The sequence below is a fragment of the Mirounga leonina genome, unplaced genomic scaffold (genome assembly GCF_011800145.1).
Source record: "Mirounga leonina isolate KUSES-001 unplaced genomic scaffold, KU_Mleo_1.0 Mir_166, whole genome shotgun sequence".
Classification (NCBI taxonomy): Eukaryota; Metazoa; Chordata; class Mammalia; order Carnivora; family Phocidae; genus Mirounga; species Mirounga leonina.
Window position 1 is genome coordinate 28568650 of NW_023270418.1, and position 16243 is coordinate 28584892.

A 16243-nucleotide genomic window follows, 5' to 3' on the forward strand; every position below is an offset into this window, starting at 1 on the left:
TGTGCCCAGGGCTACACTGGGATGAGAGGTCTGGGGATCCCGTAAGGGAGCAGCCTGCTCTGCCTGAGAAGAGTGGGGTTGGGGGGTGGGTGCTGTCAGGGACGGTTTCAAAGAGGCCACGACTTTTGGCTGGCCTGCAAAGCTGCAAAGATGAGTAGGATTTTGCCTGGCAGAGGACCTGGAGTGAGCAAAGCATGGAATTGTCCAGTGAGGTGTTTTTAGGGAGACAACGAGATTTGGGGGGAGTTGGGAAAGAAAGGTGGGGGCAGTGTGAGAAGGGGATGGAGTGCCTCCCCAGCCGGAAGGAACTGGCTGGCTGAAGGCAGGTCCTGTTCCTGTAGCTGACTACGTCCTGAATCCCCAGGGGTTGGAGAGTATCTTTCTGGCGCAGGACTCAGAGAGGGCAAGGCACCCGCACAGGGTTGCACAGCCTGCCAGCCAGAGACTAAGATCCTTAGCCACTGCCTGAGGGGGCTTGGACTTTATCCTGCAGGCATGGGGAGCCACCGAAGGTTTTTAAAATAGGATAGCATGCGCATTTTTAAAAAAGAGTTTTGTATCTTTAGAAAGGAACTCCCAAAATGGTTAATACTTAATTTGGGGGCCTGAATCAGCAGCAGGGAAACGGGGTTTTGTGGATGGGGGCAGAAAGGGACCCCCAAGGACCACTCAAGTCAAACTATCCACGTGAGGAGGTTCTTGGCACCCCATTCAGACCTGCCTGAGCTGGGGGCCCAGCCAGGGGACATGGGGGGCCCCCAGCAGTGCCTCTGTTCTCCCCTGCTGGAGGGGGCCTCACTCCTGCCCTGGAGGTGCCACCGGTCTGGGCTAAGGAGGGGAGGCTGTGTGTCCTACAGATGCCGTTGTTGGAGGGCGTCGACCCTGTGCCCCAAGGGAGGAGAGCCAGAGGAGGTGCTTTGTGGCAGCTCCAGACCAGGAAGGAGCCTCTGCCCTCCCCCTCCTGAGACATTTCCTCCGGATGAAATCACATCCCAGCAGGGGAACAGGCCCCCTTTGTGAAGGGCTGGGGTCTCAGAGAAAGGGTGCCTTTCAGGCCCTTAAAAATAGCAGCCCTGAGATTGATGAGTCCGCATGGAATGGAGTGGCCCAGCCTCTCCCAGCAGCACGGGCCCTGTCACTCCCATCCCACACCCCCGTGACCTGTTGTTGACCAGCTGGAGTATCCACTAGCCCAGGCGGGGGAGGGGCGGCTGGTCCACCGGGGCTCTCAAGCTCTTCCTCTGCCTCACCCGCTCACTGGGCCCGTCCCTGGCATTATCCAGCACGTCTGGGGCCTCTGCAGACGTTCTCCCCTGCGGTCCTCACCAGAACTTTAGCAGGTGGGGTCAAGCGACATTTTACAGATGAGGAAACTGAGGCACAGCTAGTGAGTCACACGACCAGTGGGTGGTGGGGCCCAGCTTCGAAGCCAGGCAGCCTGGGCACCCAGCCCTGTGCCCAGGATTCTGCAGTGGTGAGCTGGCCGCAGGGACAGGCTGGAGGAGCACGGTGTGGTGCAGTCAGCCCGAAGGAGCCCTGCCACGTGATCTAGGTGGGCACTGGCCCCGAGCATGGCTGCTGACCTCAGGCTGGTCGCCCCCTGAGCCTGGGCAGAGGCCACCACTGGCCGTATCTCTGCGGCGTCTTGACACATCTCGGGCTACGTCTGCACGGCCGGGAGCCAGGCTCTCCCCACTTGCCGCCAGAGAGCGGGGAGGGCAGGGCCGTGTGCACAGGCGGGGCTGTGTGTGCGCGTTTGCAGGTGTGAGGTGAATGGCTCGTGTGAGTTGAAGGAGCGTTAGCCAGTCTAGACTCCCAGAAGTGAAGGGTGGGGATGAGAGGCGGGTGCCCCTCGAGGTGATTGGGGAGAGGGCCTTCCGCGGGGCGCACCTGAGAACAAGGTGTTCTGGGCGGGACCCTCGCCCCTCCAGCCCCTCTGGGACGGCACTCCCCTTCAGCCACCCCCGCGGGGGTCCCTCGGATTAGTGCTTAGAGGGGATTGGGAGCTGCCGCACCTGCTGGGACCACCCCCCCCCCCAGCCTGACCTCTCAGTCATCCCGTTCGTGTGAGGAGGCCCCTGAGCCCAGTATTTTTAAGGTGAGCCACCTGGAGACAGGGAGGGGCCATAGAGAAACAGGGGCTGAAACACCACTCTTGGCAGCTCTGCCCTGCCCCAGCCCGGCTCCCAACCCACAGTGTCCCAGCCCCTCCCGTCCCGGGCCGTCAGCCGCTGGTTGCTGGTCGGGGACTTGCACCCTGCTGGAGCCCCAGACCCCCGCCCCCGCCCGGTCACCCCTCCAAGCGGCTCCCGCGCTCTTCATCCTTCTCCCCACTTCCCACAATCCGCGCTCTGACTCCTCCTTGGAGAGAGTGGGATGACATCACTTCCTGAGGGGGGGAGGAGTAGGCACGACCCCGCCAGGCTAGCCCGCCAGGCCTCCAGCTCGCAGGGAGCAGCCTGGCTGCTGAAGTGGCTGCACCAGAGAGAGAGGGACCGAGACGGGCTGGCCTGGACATGCCGGCTGGCCACCCGGCCCCATGGCCCCTCGTCCGACCTGAGCGCCGTGCCCACCGGCCGGGGGATACTTGGTCACTTGCTTCCCGAGTGATGCTGGTCTCCGAGGACACTTGCTTTCCCCGGAGCCGTCACCGGGGAGAGGAGGACTTGCCGCCCACCTCTGGACCAGGTGCCATGTAAGCCTCTGAGCCTGGGGGCAGCTGCCCAGCAGCAGGGCACCCACCCCCACAGCAGGGGTTCCTCTGCACAGTTCAGCGCAGGGCTACCCTGGAGCCCCTCACCAGTATCTCCCAGACCAACCCCCCCTCGCCGTGTGGGGAGCCTCCTGGCCCGCAGCGCTCCCCTTGCTCCTAGGGCTCTAGGGCGTGGGGGCCCTGGATTCCTGGGCCCTCCTCCTTGAGCTTGCCTGTGGCTGATCGGAATTCAGCTTCAGAGAGTTTTGAACCGGGCAGCAGAGGCTGCATGGCTCAGGGTGGGCATGGGAGCTGTGGTTGCCAGGAGGATGGGATGCCCTGCAGGACTTACTCACTGCCCTTCCAGCAGAGGGGCTGGGGGGCCCCAGTCACACCCCTGACCCCAGATCCCAGCTCTGTCCCTCCCTACCAAGAGGCGTAGCTGTGGTTGGGCACTGTGATGAGTGTGAAATCGAGGCATAGAGCATACTCCCGGGGGTCCAGCAAAGCAAGAAACTGGAGACCTCATTCAGCACATCTTTACTGAGCACCTGCTATGTGCTGGGTGCTCTCCTGCCTCCATACTTGCTAGATCCATGCGTGCCCTTCCCCCCCTCCCCAAGGTCTTCAGCCTTCTACTTGTCTTGTTTGGTTTGTGCTGAGGAACAGGCTCATGCTTGGTCTGGGAAGCCCTCACCCTACCCCCAAGGACTACATGCACTGGGCCAGGTCTCCTTGAGAAAAGGCAGCAAGAAAGCTGGGGCTCCCCTCATCCCATGTAGGGGGAGGCAGAGGTGAGCCCAGGTCTTTAAGGGACGTGATCAGTTACTATTGCAGTAACCCTAGGGAGAGCCGATTCCAAAGGGCTGGTGCCAGTCTTGGGGACAAGAGAATCCTCAGGGGTAAGGCCGCAGCCCGTCTCTGGCTGTGGAGGGTGGATAGGGTTGGAGGTGGGTCCTGCCCAGGCATGGATCAGCATTTCCAGTGGCCTGGAAGTACCCGGGCCGTGGGGCCTGGGAGAGATGCTGGTGTGCTGTGCCCACCTGGCCAGGAGTGTGGTGGCTCCGGATGCCGCAGCAGCCCAGGCAGCCCACAGGGTCCTCTGCTGCCTTTCAGGAGGTGAGCACCAGGCCCGCTGAGCCTCTGCAGAGCTGCCAGCCATGCCCGGGATTGTGGTTTTCCGGCGGCGCTGGTCTGTGGGCAGTGATGACCTCGTCCTGCCAGCCATCTTCCTTTTCCTCCTGCACACCACCTGGTGAGTCCTAGGGCCGTGCCACAGGCCTGGAAGAAGGCTTTCTGGCCATCCGTCCCGACCCTGTCATGCTCCCAGCTCCTAGCAGTTGGTGTCTGGAGCACCCACCGCTTAGGGAGATGCCCACGTGGAGCCCAGGGACCCTGCCTGGCCACCACTGGACCCAGCGCCATCACCGGGCAGGGCTGCCACCGCTCCCCGCCCACGGCCAGCACCTGGGCTCCCTGCTCTCGCTTCCCTGCCCCCGGCCGCCCGTGTCCTCAGAGGCATTAGCTGCCAGGTGGACAGCGGTCCTGAGCCCGAAGCAGTGAAGCCCTCTAGCTGCCAAGTCCCAGCTGGCCAGGGTCCATGGGAGGTGCCCAGACTGCCCGGCCCCCTCTCACGTGTGCGTCTCTGCAGGTTTGTGATCCTGTCTGTGGTGCTCTTCGGCCTGGTCTACAACCCAAACGAGGCCTGCTCCCTCAACCTGGTGGACCACGGCCGCGGCTACCTAGGCATCCTGCTGAGCTGCATGATCGCTGAGATGGCCATCATCTGGCTGAGCATGCGCGGGGGCATCCTCTACACGGAGCCCCGCGAATCCATGCAGTACGTGCTCTACGTGCGCCTGGGTAAGGGCCACCCGCCGTGGGTGGGGGCTGCTCCAGACCACCCCCACCTCCACCCTCCTCCTTGTGCTCCACCACTGAGTCGGCTAGCATTTGTGGGGCACATGCGATGGGCCAGGCCCTGGGCCAGCACCAGGGTCCAGCCGCGAACCAGCAGACTTACTGGGCTTGTGTTCTAGACCAGGGGTGGGCAGACTGCAGCCCGAGGGCCACATCCAGCCTGCCGTCTGTTTTTGTAAATAAAGTTTTATTGGAACCCAGCCACACTCATTCACTGATGTGCTCACTCTCTCTGGCTGCTCGGGCACAGTGCGGCAGAGCTGAGTAGTCAGGACAGAGAAGAGGACCCGCAAAGTCTAAAATATTTACTCTGGCCCTTACAGGGGAAGTTTGTTGTCCCCTGTTCTAGGCCAAGCACCTCTAGCTTCTGCTACTTTGAAATCCTCCCCCAAAGAGAGCCCCCCTTCCCCGGAAGCCCCTCAGGGGTCCGGATCAGCTCCCTGGAGGGCCTGCCTGTGTCTTCTTTCCAGGCTCGGATTCCAACCACTCCTCCCCATCTTTCCTACGCGTGCTTCCAGGAGCTGTGCTAAGCCCTTCCCCTTGTTAGCTGAGGGAGGAGCCATTATTGGTCTCCCTTTACAGATGAGGAATCTGGGGGCCCCCCTCCCCGGGGGGGTTAATAACTCCCTCAGGGTCACATGGCGTGTGTGTGTGTGTGTGTGTGTGTGTGTCAGAGCTGAGATTTGAACCCAGGTTGTCTGTCTCCTAAGCCCGGCCTCTCAGCTGCCTCGGGCACTGCCTCTGGAGCTGGGTCCTCTAAGGCTGCCCTATGCCCCCAGCCCCCTGGCCTGAGCAGCAGCTGCTGCCCGCAGGGGCCCCTCCCTCCTCCTGCCCCAAGTGCTGGAGCCTCCTTCTGGGAAATAGCAGTCTCCGTGAGATGAACCCTCTCTCATCTAATTCTCCGCAGTCCTGTAACGCAGACGTTGTCACCCCATTTTACAGATGAGGAAGCGGAGGCCCAGGGAGATTAGGTAACTTGCCTAAGATACGTCTGATAGCAGAGTTCATGGACATAAGTCTAAAATCCTGAAAGAAAAGAGAAATGCCTCTTCATCATCCACCCCTGCGCTCACCCTCTCGGGGAGGTGTCGGGGGGCCTGAGGACACTTACACTAGAACAGGTGGTGGGTGCGTCGGAGCAGGATGGAGCGGTGGTGGGACAGCCGCGCTCCCTGGGCCCTACCTGCCACGAGGCCTGTGCCGGGGGCGGGGGGCGGGCGGGGGTCTGGTGCCCCTGCTGCCGAGGGGCCAGGCAGAGGCTCCGGGGCCCTTCCCGGGCAGGCCGACCGTGGCCGTCCTTCAGCCTGGCCCCTGCTCTCCTCGCAGCCATCCTGGTGATCGAGTTCATCTATGCCATCGTGGGTATCGTCTGGCTCACTCAGTACTACACCTCCTGCAACGACCTCACTGCCAAGAATGTCACCCTCGGTATGTCAGCCAGCCCCAGTGGTGGCCGGGACAGGGTCAGTTCAGAGAGGACGAAGCTCAGGCACCTCCCAAGGGGGACGGTTGCTGTGAGGATGCCGGGCAGGATGGTGGCTGAGGCTGTGGGCTTCCTCCCGAGCTCGGCCACCCGCCCTCAGGGGAACCTGCTGTGGAGGGGTGGGCAACAGTGGAGGGCCCCTCAGCTCCTCACTGGAAACCCCCAGAGCTGCCTGCTCCATACCCAGGCTGGGCCTTGGGGTCATGGCTCAGCACGGGGCAACCAGGTGGCCAGAGGCTGGGGTCAGGGGCTTCTGAGCCTTGCTCTTGGGCCCCAGAAGCGGATGATGATAGGGAGGCGCCAGCGCCCCTTTCCGCAGAGCAGGTGAGCCAGGGAGGTCCCCGCCAGCACCTCCACCTCTTGCTTCCCACTGCTGCCCTGCAGGGATGGTCGTCTGCAACTGGGTGGTCATCCTCAGTGTCTGCATCACCGTCCTCTGCGTCTTCGACCCCACGGGCCGCACCTTTGTCAAGCTGAGAGCCACCAAGAGGCGGCAGCGCAACCTCCGGACCTACAACCTCCGGTGAGTGGGCCGGGCGGGCGGGCAGCCCCCTAGGAGATTTGCGGGCAGGTGGGCAGAGCTGGCCCCCGTGCCTCCCAAACCATGTATCAGCTTGTGGGAGCCATGGGCATTGGTGACAGTCTTAGCCTCCCCCGGCCTCAGTTTCCTGGTCTGTAAAGTGGGAATCGTGACTGCTCAGACTGCAGCCGTGAGATTTAAATAAAACAAGCGCAGAGCGGTTGATGTTCTGCTCGCACATTTGGTACGTGCTCAGTCAGTGCGGCCATCGTGCCCATTGGCACCATCTTCAGTGCTGTTAACCATGCGGTCATCACAGCAGGACGCACGCCCGAGCCAAGCCAAGCACGTGGGGCTGCTTGAGGGGGCTGTTAGCATCATCCCTGCAACACAGACAGAGCTGGGACTTGCCCAAGTGACACAGCTGGGATATGGTGGGGCTCGGCTCCAGCCCAGGCGGTCTGGCTTTAGGACCCTTGCTCTTTTTTTTTTTAAAGATTTTATTTATTTATTTATTTATAAAGATTTTATTTATTTATTTGACAGAGAGAGACACAATGAGAGAGGGAACACAAGCAGGGGGAGTGGGAGAGGGAGAAGCAGGCTTCCCACTGAGCAGGGAGCCTGATGCGGGGCTCGATCCCAGGACCCTGGGATCATGACCTGAGCCGAAGGCAGACGCTTAACGACTGAGCCACCCAGGCGCCCCAAGATTTTATTTATTATTTGAGAGAGAGAGACAGCACAAGTGGGGAGGAGAGGGAGAAGCAGACTCCCCGATGCGGGGCTTGACCCCAGGACCCTGGGATCATGACCTGAGCTGAAGGCAGGCGCCTAACTGACTGAGCTACCCAGGCGCCCCTAGGGCCCTTGCTCTTAACCACTAGGCTGGGCTGCCTCTAGGATTAAGGGGGCTGGAGAAGGTTAATCAAGGAAGGCTTCCTGGAGGAGGTAAGTTTTGCATGATGTTATGAGGGAAGGGGAATGCTGTGCCATGGTAAAGAAAATGAGAGAATCCAGGGTCACAGGAATTCCTGTTTAGTGAAAGAAAAAGATGGGCGGGGTGGGGTGGGGGCTTCGGCGGGAGGGGGCATGGAGCTTCTACTATGACTTAGGCCCTGCCATGAGTCCTTTCCCACCATCAGCCCATTCAGTCCTTTTGCCGACCCTGGTGTCCTTAGGAGACCCATTCTACGGATGCGGAGTCCAAGTTCTGGAGAGGGCAGGTCACTTGCCGCAGGTCACGCTGACGGGGAGCAGACCTGGCACTCCATCCCCAGGGCAGGGGAGTCAGGAGCCCTCGGCCAGGCCAGCGGGTTGCCCAGGCCCCCAGGCCCAGTGGGAATTCTCCTCACCCCACCCTCCTGCACCTCTGCTTTCAGCTCCTCTCAGGCCCTCCACGTCAGCTCGGCAGATCGGCCAGAGCCACACCCGCGCCTGGGCTGGCCATCTCCCAGCCCAAAATACCAGGTCTTGGATCCAGGGCCCTGGAGCCTGTTCTCCCTCCTGGCGTAGCAAGCCACCACCACCCGTCCCATTTTGCTCATTCTGAGCATACGCCCCCACCTGACCTGGTTTCTAGGCTTCTGGGGCCCTGGGAAAAAATCTCCCCTCCCTGACTCTGGGTAATTGCCTTTGGGGCCCAGGGAAGCCAGCGCCTTTGCAGCTGGGGGCTGTCGTTTTAATTAGAAAGTTTTCCTGCAGTTTCGGGCCCTGTGGGGGTGAGTGAGAGGCCTCAGAGCTCACAGGCTCTGACCTGTTGCATCTTCTCCAGCTCTCTGCAGGGGTCAGGAGGGCAGCCTAGGCTGCGGCTTGGTTAATGTGACCACCTCTCGGGCTTGTCTCCACTGGCCCTCCCTCAGCTCTGAAAACATCAGTTTTTCTAACAAGGACATTTTCAAACCTGCCTGCCCTTCATCCACTTCCAGGTTTGGGGACGCACACAGACCCCCCCGTGCCACACTGATAGGTTGTTTTAGCATCTCTGGAAGTCAGGAAGCTGTTTAAGTCCCGGGCCCTCTCTCCTGCCGATGAAATCTGGTAGGGGTGGGGAGATGGGTTCTTCCCAGCACTGCTTCCTGGGAGCCTCGACCTTGGATCTTTGCAGGGGCGTCTGCATTCCCAGAGGGGTGCTGGGTCCATGTACTTGCTGTCCAGCTTCACTATCTGCCTGTGCTGGTCTCTGCAGCCTAACTGATGCATTAGGCCAAACCTTTCCCTGGCTCCATCTGCCTCCTGGTGGGCATAAGGGGTAGTGCAGTAAAGCGTACAGTCAGCACTTGATCAGCCAGAGGCCTGGCAGGAAATATGCTTTGAATGTTTAAAAGCCCATTAGATTAGAAAGGGTTAAAGAATGTGATGCTCTGGGATCCCGGCTTGCCAGCATGCTGTCCCTCTATCAAGCCCCTGGCAGGGGGATGTTGCTTTATGATGTAAGGCTGCCCAAGTCCCTTAGAGCTCGTAGATTCCAGAAGCAGCAGTTTCCTTGTATCCTTCTTACGCTCTCCTAACTCCTCCTCTAGTCCTGGAAAGCCCTGTGGCCTTCCCTGTCCTTGTGGCCCACTGCCTTATGGAACTAGGGCTGTAGGAAGCAGCGCTTTGCTGCAGAGGGAAGCCAGAGGGCTCAGGAAGGAGGGCCTGGCCTGTCGCTCCTGATGGATACTAAGTGCCTTGCAAGCATTCGGGGTCACCGTGCCTTCCCCTACTGACCACTAAGCATCAGCATCTGCAGGGACCAGAGGGAGGGGAGGGCACATGTCACGAAAGCAAACCAGCCTCTTCTTGCTCAGTCTGGAAGCTTACATATTTAATGTTGCGTCTCTTAAATTTATGCTCAAAACACATCGATTTCGGGGCACCTGGGTGGCTCAATTGGTTAAGCGTCTGCCTTCAACTCAGGTCATGATCTCAAGGTCCTGGGATCAAGCCCCACATTGGGCTCCCTGTTCAGCAGGGGAGTCTGCTTCTCCCTCCTCCTCTCCCTCTGCCTCTCCTCATGTGCTCTCTCACTCACTCTCTCTTGCAAATAAAAATAAATAAAATCTTTAAAAACAGAACAAACAAAAAACCACACCGAGTTCTGGGCACCCAGCATTGGAAGGGCCTCTGTGGATAATCGGCCAGCCGCTCTGCCCTTGGGTGTGGACTGCTGGACACCCTGGCTCACCATCAGAGCAGCTAGACACGTTGGGGCTGGGGCTGGGGGCGGGAATGGACATGCGCCAGCCATGCAGATGAAAGGCGGGGGCCCTTGTCCCCTCTAAAGTAACAGACCCAAGGAGTTGGGAGATGCAGAGCCTCACGTGCCCCTTAAATTTCCCCCAAGTACAGAAAGTGCTGGGTATCTGAAATCCTTTCCAAGGGGAAGCAAGTCTGTCCTACAGGTCTGCTCCGGTGAGTTGGCTAAGAGGCCCAGCACCCTGCTACAGTGTCCCGGGGCTCTTAGTTTGAGCCGTTGGACACCTGAGCCACAGAGCGGCCCCCAGTTTGGGCTCCCACCTCTGAAGCCCGCTGGGCATGCTGGTGTTCAGTCTGCCAGAAGCTGGGAGCATGGCCAACCGTAGGCCATCTTAGGCCAGCAGGGTCCCCCCAGGGGACCCTGGCCAGGCCCAGGCCTGTTCTCTCCTAGACCCCCTGCTGGAGAGCCCTCTGGTGGGTCAGGGCCACCCTGTTCCCCTCGCATCTGGTCCCGCCCCCTGACCTCACACATACCAACTCTGTCCTCTTGCAGGCATCGCTTGGAGGAGGGTCAGGCCACCAGCTGGTCGCGCCGGCTCAAGGTGTTCCTGTGCTGCACTCGGACAAAGGACTCCCAGTCAGTAAGTACCGGGACGTCGCTTCCCTCCGGCGCACGCCCGGCCGCCAGCCACTGAGGGGCCGCCAGTCCTCGGCACAGCCGGTGGGGCAGGGCTGCCAGAAGGGCGCTGGGTTTTGAGCAGGAGCAAGGTGAGGACCTGGTATCCACTGACCAGCTGACTCCCTCCTGCATGTGAGATGGCCGATCCCTGGCTTTGTCGAGGGGACGGAAAGGTTTCAAGACCTTTCATCCACCCCCTTGCAACTTAGAGTAGTTTAGGAGAGGAGACACTAAACAAGCAGGGTGACCTGAAAGCACAGAAAAGCAGCGTGTCACCAGCTGCAAAGGCCTCTGGAAGATCCGTCGCAGCTGTCAGGCGCCGAGCCCAGACGCGCGCAGCAAGCCTCCGGGCCTGGTGCTCGGAAGAGCAGCCTGAGGGGCCTGGTGCTGCCGAAGCAAGGCCGGCTCAGTGGAGGGCAGCCCCTGGGGGGGGAGGTAGGGCCCCTGGGGTCCTCGAGACAGACCCCCCATGCCAGCAGGGCCCTTAGAGACCATCTAGTGTCCCCCCACCCCCCGCCCCTCGTTTTTCAGATCAGACAGCTGAGGCCCAGAGAGGTGGTGTGACTTGCTCAGCGTCCCACAGCTAGTTAGTGGCAGAACCAGTGAGGTCAGGAGACCACTCCTCCCTGAGCCAGACAGCAAGTGCCCTCCATGGAGCCACCGGAAGCCTGAGTGGCTCCTGCCCTCCAGCAGCCCCTGGTGAGCTGTAGAGTGAGTAATCAGGTATAAGAAAGCCCCCCTCTCCCCGGAGGTTCCCGGGTGGGCGGGGATCCCCCCCATGGGCCTCTCTGGGGGGTCGAGGGGGACGCACCCAGCCCTCCTGGGCACATGGCAGAGTTGGGGCTGATGTTAGGGCACTGCGGGGAGGGGTGGCCCAGGATCTGGGTCCCATCAAACACTGGGGATCAGGTCCAGCCCAGAGCACGTTTTGATCCCTCTGTACCTCTGGCTTCAACTCTGAATTGAGTGCCAACGTGAAGAAGCAGGGCATTCATATACAGGTTCGTATTTCTAGATCTGGCAGTGGGGGCCCCTCGCAGGGCAGTCAGCCGGAGCCGACTAGTAGCTAGCGTCGTTTGGCCTCATTAGGCCTTTGAGTTTGCAACCCCCGATTTTTGTTCTCTTACAAATGCCGGGCACTCAAGGGTGAAACCCAGCGAGAACCACTTGCCGTGAGTTTGCTCCCATCGCAGCGCCACCCCCCCAACAGGTTAGGGAAGAGGTTCCCGACTCCCACGCGGACCGAGGCGGGGAGGATGCCGAGCGCAGGGACGGGCGGGGCTGCCTTTGGATGTGCACCTCCTGCCTCCTGCCCTGGGCTCGGGCTGGCCCGAGAACCAGGCTTGCGGGGAAGCCAGAGGGGCCACAGGCCCAGCGTCCTCACCCTTATCCAGGCACATCGTGAGGGTCCCTGAGCCGGCAGCTGTGGGCAGGTGGGGGAGGGGGCCTGCCACCCCCCCACCCCGGAGGCTCGGCCCTTAGGAGGCCTTTCCAGGTCACAGCTGCTGGGAGGTGGGAAGCAACTCAGTGTGGGGAGGCAGCAGTCAGGAGCTCAGTTTGGGCTTCTCTGCTAGAGAGAAAGGCGGAGGAGAAACACGCCGGGCTGAGCAGGCCTTGATTCCTAGTGGCTGGGGAAAGAACAGGAAATGGCTCACGTTGGCATTTGTGCGTGGTGGGCGGTGACGGTGAGTGCCGTAGGAGCTCCGAGGACAGGAGAGGGCCGGGAGGTGGAGGCCGGACAAGGCTCGGTGCCTGTCGCAGACAGCTCTGGCCACGTCTGCGGGGTTCCAGAGCCCAGGCCAGGGCCCTCGGGGTCACGGCTGCAGAGGGCCAGGCGGGGGTGGGCGAGCTGGCCCTGGGCCCGGAGCAGGGCCCCAGCCCCGGGGGATTCACGCCTGGTCTCTCACCCTCTCTCCCGCTCCCCTGCCCCGCCTCCCGCCCACCCCCGGACCTCACAGGACGCCTACTCAGAAATCGCCTACCTCTTTGCCGAGTTTTTCCGAGACCTCGACATCGTGCCGTCCGACATCATTGCTGGCCTGGTGCTGCTTCGGCAGCGACAGCGGGCCAAGCGCAACGCCGTGCTGGACGAGGTGGGCGCCACCCTCCTCCGGGCCTCCCCCCGCCGCCCTGCTCCCAGGGTCCCTCCGGTCACCCCCTGGTGCCAGCTCCTCTCCTGGCTCTGGCTTGAGGGACGTCCCTCTGCTGGGCCAGCCGCCGTGGGCTTCTAACCACGTGGCCCTCGTGAATAATGATGCTCAGCGCCTCGGCCCTTCGCACTTGCCTCCATCCCACCCCCCCAACGCCCCGATCCCAGCCGGGACCTCCCAGCGTCCCCTACAAAGCACGTTACCCTCAGCCTGGGCAGGAATGTCCCTGGGGCAGCGGGGGCGGGGGGGGGTGTTTGATGCTTTTGGTGGAAAGAGAGCAGTGGACATGTGAGGAGACCTCAGATTTGGGGAAACTGGCTGGGTCATGGAAGAGCTAGAAACCACACCCTCGTTTGGGCGTTCAGGCCCTTGGGAAGCAGGCAGAGTCAGAGCCTAGGGGGCTGGACCCCCTTTCTCAGCCATGCCCCCTGGATCTGGGACAGCCACCTTCACACCCCGGTTTTGCAGGCGAACAATGACATTTTGACCTTCCTGTCTGGGATGCCAGTGACCAGAAACACCAAGTATCTCGACCTCAAGAACTCGGTGAGTCAGACCCCCTGCCCCGGGTCCCTCGCCCTCTGCTGGGGCGGCCTGAGCGGGCCACCTGCCCACTGCCCCAACGGCATGGGCAGCACCTCCTCCTCTGTGGGTCCCCCTGCAGCTCCCCACGTAGCCTCCCTCCTCAGTTCACACCCCTTCCTCCTGAGGACCGCCCCCATCATGCTGGTCCCACGGTCAAAACCCTGGAATCGGCTTCACCACACTCAGAATGTTCGGTCCTGGCCTCTTGAGATCCTAAAGTGCTTCCCAGGCATGCGCGGCTTACACGGTTGCTACTCTGTTCTCCTAAGAGGCAGCACGACGTAGTACCGCACTGCTTACGGAACCTCTTCCAGGCTTCTGTACTAGAGCCCCAGTGTTTCACAGGTAAAGGTGGGGCCGGTCCCGTGGCCAGGGGAGCCCCTGCACCACCACAAGGGTCCTGGGCTGCCCAGGCCGACGCTGCAGCTGGCAGCCTCAGGAGCAAACCGATTTGAGGGTGCTTCAGCTCTGCCACTGTCGCTGTGACCTTGAGCAAGTCCTCCGTCCCCTCTGAGCCCGTTCCTGAGTGGGTAATGATGCTGGGCATACCTTCCCCCCAGAGCTCTAGTGGGGAGGAAATGAGCCATTCTGAGTCCAGTTCCGCAGTCGGGACCGACTTGAAAGGATTCCTCCCTTGTATCTAGATCCCCTAGAAAAGCCTCCAGTCCCCGTCTGTCCCCACTGCCCAAAGTAGCTGCGTGTATCCCCTCTGAAAATGGCCCGCCCGCAGCAGGTGCCCCGCCTGGCCTCGCTTACCTGGGTCGCCCCGGGCTCTCTCGCCATGTGAGGGGGGGGCAGAGGCAGGCCGCAAAGCCTTGAGGTGCTGGGGTCCCTGCCTGCCACTTGGCAGAGCCTGCCAGCGCCCCGCCCTCCAGCCGGAGCCGAGCTCCGACACACGGAGAGGATAATTACCTTCTCTAGCTCATTCCTAAAGAGCAGACAGAGCTGGCCCGGGGATGGTTCCACCCCTCTGGGCTCTTATTAAGGAGCTACCTATTTCACTTCAGAAGATGACTAATCACCCTCTTTAACTTTTACAAGGTGACTAATTCCCCCTAAGTGCAGGAGCCCTCCGGCGCCTGGCACTCCCGGGACACTGGAAGCCGCTTAGCTGGGACACCTGTGTCTCCTGTCTCCTTCCAGCGCATTGGGCTGATAATTACAATAGCCACCGGCCTCAGATGCTGGGTTTCAAACTGGCGCCTTTCTCTGCAGAGATCCCAATCTGCTCCAGACATCCATGGGGAGCCTGTGACTTGCCCAGTCAAACTGGAGTCTCCCCATATTTGCAGACAAAGAACTTGCGGGCTGAGAGAGTGTTGCTGATTTGTCAGGTCACCCAGCGTCTACAGGGCCAGCCCTACTGCTCAAGGCCCGGACACCCCCAGCTGGAGGGCAGGGCCCAGGGCCTCTGAGGGTTAAACTTCCCTTCCCAGGCCTGATTGCTAAGGCGGGTGATGGCCACTCACGCCTCCCCCTCACTTCCCTTCTCTGGAAAACAGGCAAAGAAATCGATCCAGTGCTCCGAGTGGTTTTCTGTCCCCAAATCATTAATTTGGAGGTTGGAGCATCAGGACAGGCCCCAGGAGGCTTCGTGCCCTGGTTGCATGGAGATAATTAGGGAAATGGAATTATCATCTGGAGGAGCAGTCCTTCCTCCAAGGCGGGAGCACGGTGGGCTTGCAGTCCCTGGGGAGGTCAGGAGGGCCGCTCCCTCCTCCATCCAGGGGAGCCCTTGGGCCTAGAGGCTGTAGGCCGGAAGGGTGAGAGGTGACCACCTCCCCCTGCTTTCTTCCAGCAAGAGATGCTCCGCTACAAAGAGGTCTGTTACTACATGCTCTTCGCCCTGGCCGCCTATGGGTGGCCCATGTACCTGATGCGGAAGCCAGCCTGTGGCCTCTGCCGCCTGGCGCGGTCCTGCTCGTGAGTACCCCTGTCCCGTCCTTCCGGCCGGCCGGCGTGTGCGGGCGAGCAGCGGTCCTGAGGCTGGGCCAGCCTGGGGGAGACTCTCCCCCACCTCCGTGGTCTGTGGCCTGCGTGGCTTCTCTTCCACACCGCCTCTGGGCTTCGGCCTCTCTAGGTCTGCATTATCCTTAGGCGGGGAAGAGCGTGGGCTCTGGAATCACACAGTATTTGGTTTGAATCCAGATGTTGTCGCTGGCAGCCATGGGCGAGTCGGCCTACCTCCGCAAGTCTCAGTTTCCTTATCTGTAAAGTGGGGATGGCCATACCTACCTCCTGGAGTTGGTTTGAGAGGATCGAATGAGGGTTGCCCAGCATCGGACCCTGCTGGCTCCCTTCTCCTCCCGCCCCTCTCTGCCTCGCTCCCCTCTGCCTACGTCTTTCTTCTCCTGCTCCTGTCCTGTGGTCTGCCTTTCTGAAAGAAGGGACTTTCCTAGTAGAGGCCCAGTCCATGGAGGCCTCTGGAAGGGCGTCAAGAAGGCCCTTTAGTGAAAGACTTTGACCCTCTTCACAGGGATTGGGCAAGCACCTGCCCCAGACCTGCCCACAAGCCAACCCTGGGCACCAGTGGACTCTGCTTTCCCAACTGGGCCAGAGAAGGGCACAGCTCCAGGAGGGGCCCTTCCCCGTTGGTGTCTGCACCTTCAGCCTGGCCCAGACAGAAGGAGGACAGGTCCCTGGCTCCCTCGTCTGGAAAGGCTGACCTTCTGTCTGTGACACCCCTGCCCTTGGGGTAGCCACACCCCTCCTGCGCTGCCCTTCCTTTCTGCAGAAGGCTGGGTGGCCCTTGGGACCCTGTTCTCCCATCCCCAGTGACTCACCAAGTGAGTGGACCAGGCACCCCATGCCCCCTCCCACAGCTGGCGTTCCTTCCAGCATCCTTGGGAGTCCCTGCCACTGCTGAGAAGCTTCTCCAAATGAGCACCAGACCAGGAGCCTCGAGCCCTGGGCTCTGACAGGCTCTGCTCCGTTACTCATTGGCGGGGGGGGGGGGGGGACATCGCCACCTGGTGCCTGTCCCGCCTGCCCATGGGGTATTTGAGAAGCCAGGGAGTCGCTGGCAGGCTGGGCCCTC

General features: G+C 61.2%; 1 protein-coding gene across 3 annotated transcripts in view; it reads left to right on the top strand.

Moving 5' to 3' along the window:
- Nucleotides 1-16243, top strand: part of DAGLA (diacylglycerol lipase alpha) — a 62026-nt gene that overhangs the window by 32850 nt on the left and 12933 nt on the right. For all 3 annotated transcript variants that reach the window (XM_035012982.1, XM_035012984.1, XM_035012983.1), the window contains 8 exons: nt 3809-3947; nt 4344-4555; nt 5939-6040; nt 6480-6618; nt 10346-10433; nt 12430-12564; nt 13090-13167; nt 15005-15129. In XM_035012982.1, coding sequence (XP_034868873.1) covers nt 3853-3947; nt 4344-4555; nt 5939-6040; nt 6480-6618; nt 10346-10433; nt 12430-12564; nt 13090-13167; nt 15005-15129 — 974 coding nt within the window. In that variant the 5' untranslated portion in view covers nt 3809-3852. The remainder of the gene's footprint in view (nt 1-3808; nt 3948-4343; nt 4556-5938; nt 6041-6479; nt 6619-10345; nt 10434-12429; nt 12565-13089; nt 13168-15004; nt 15130-16243) is intronic.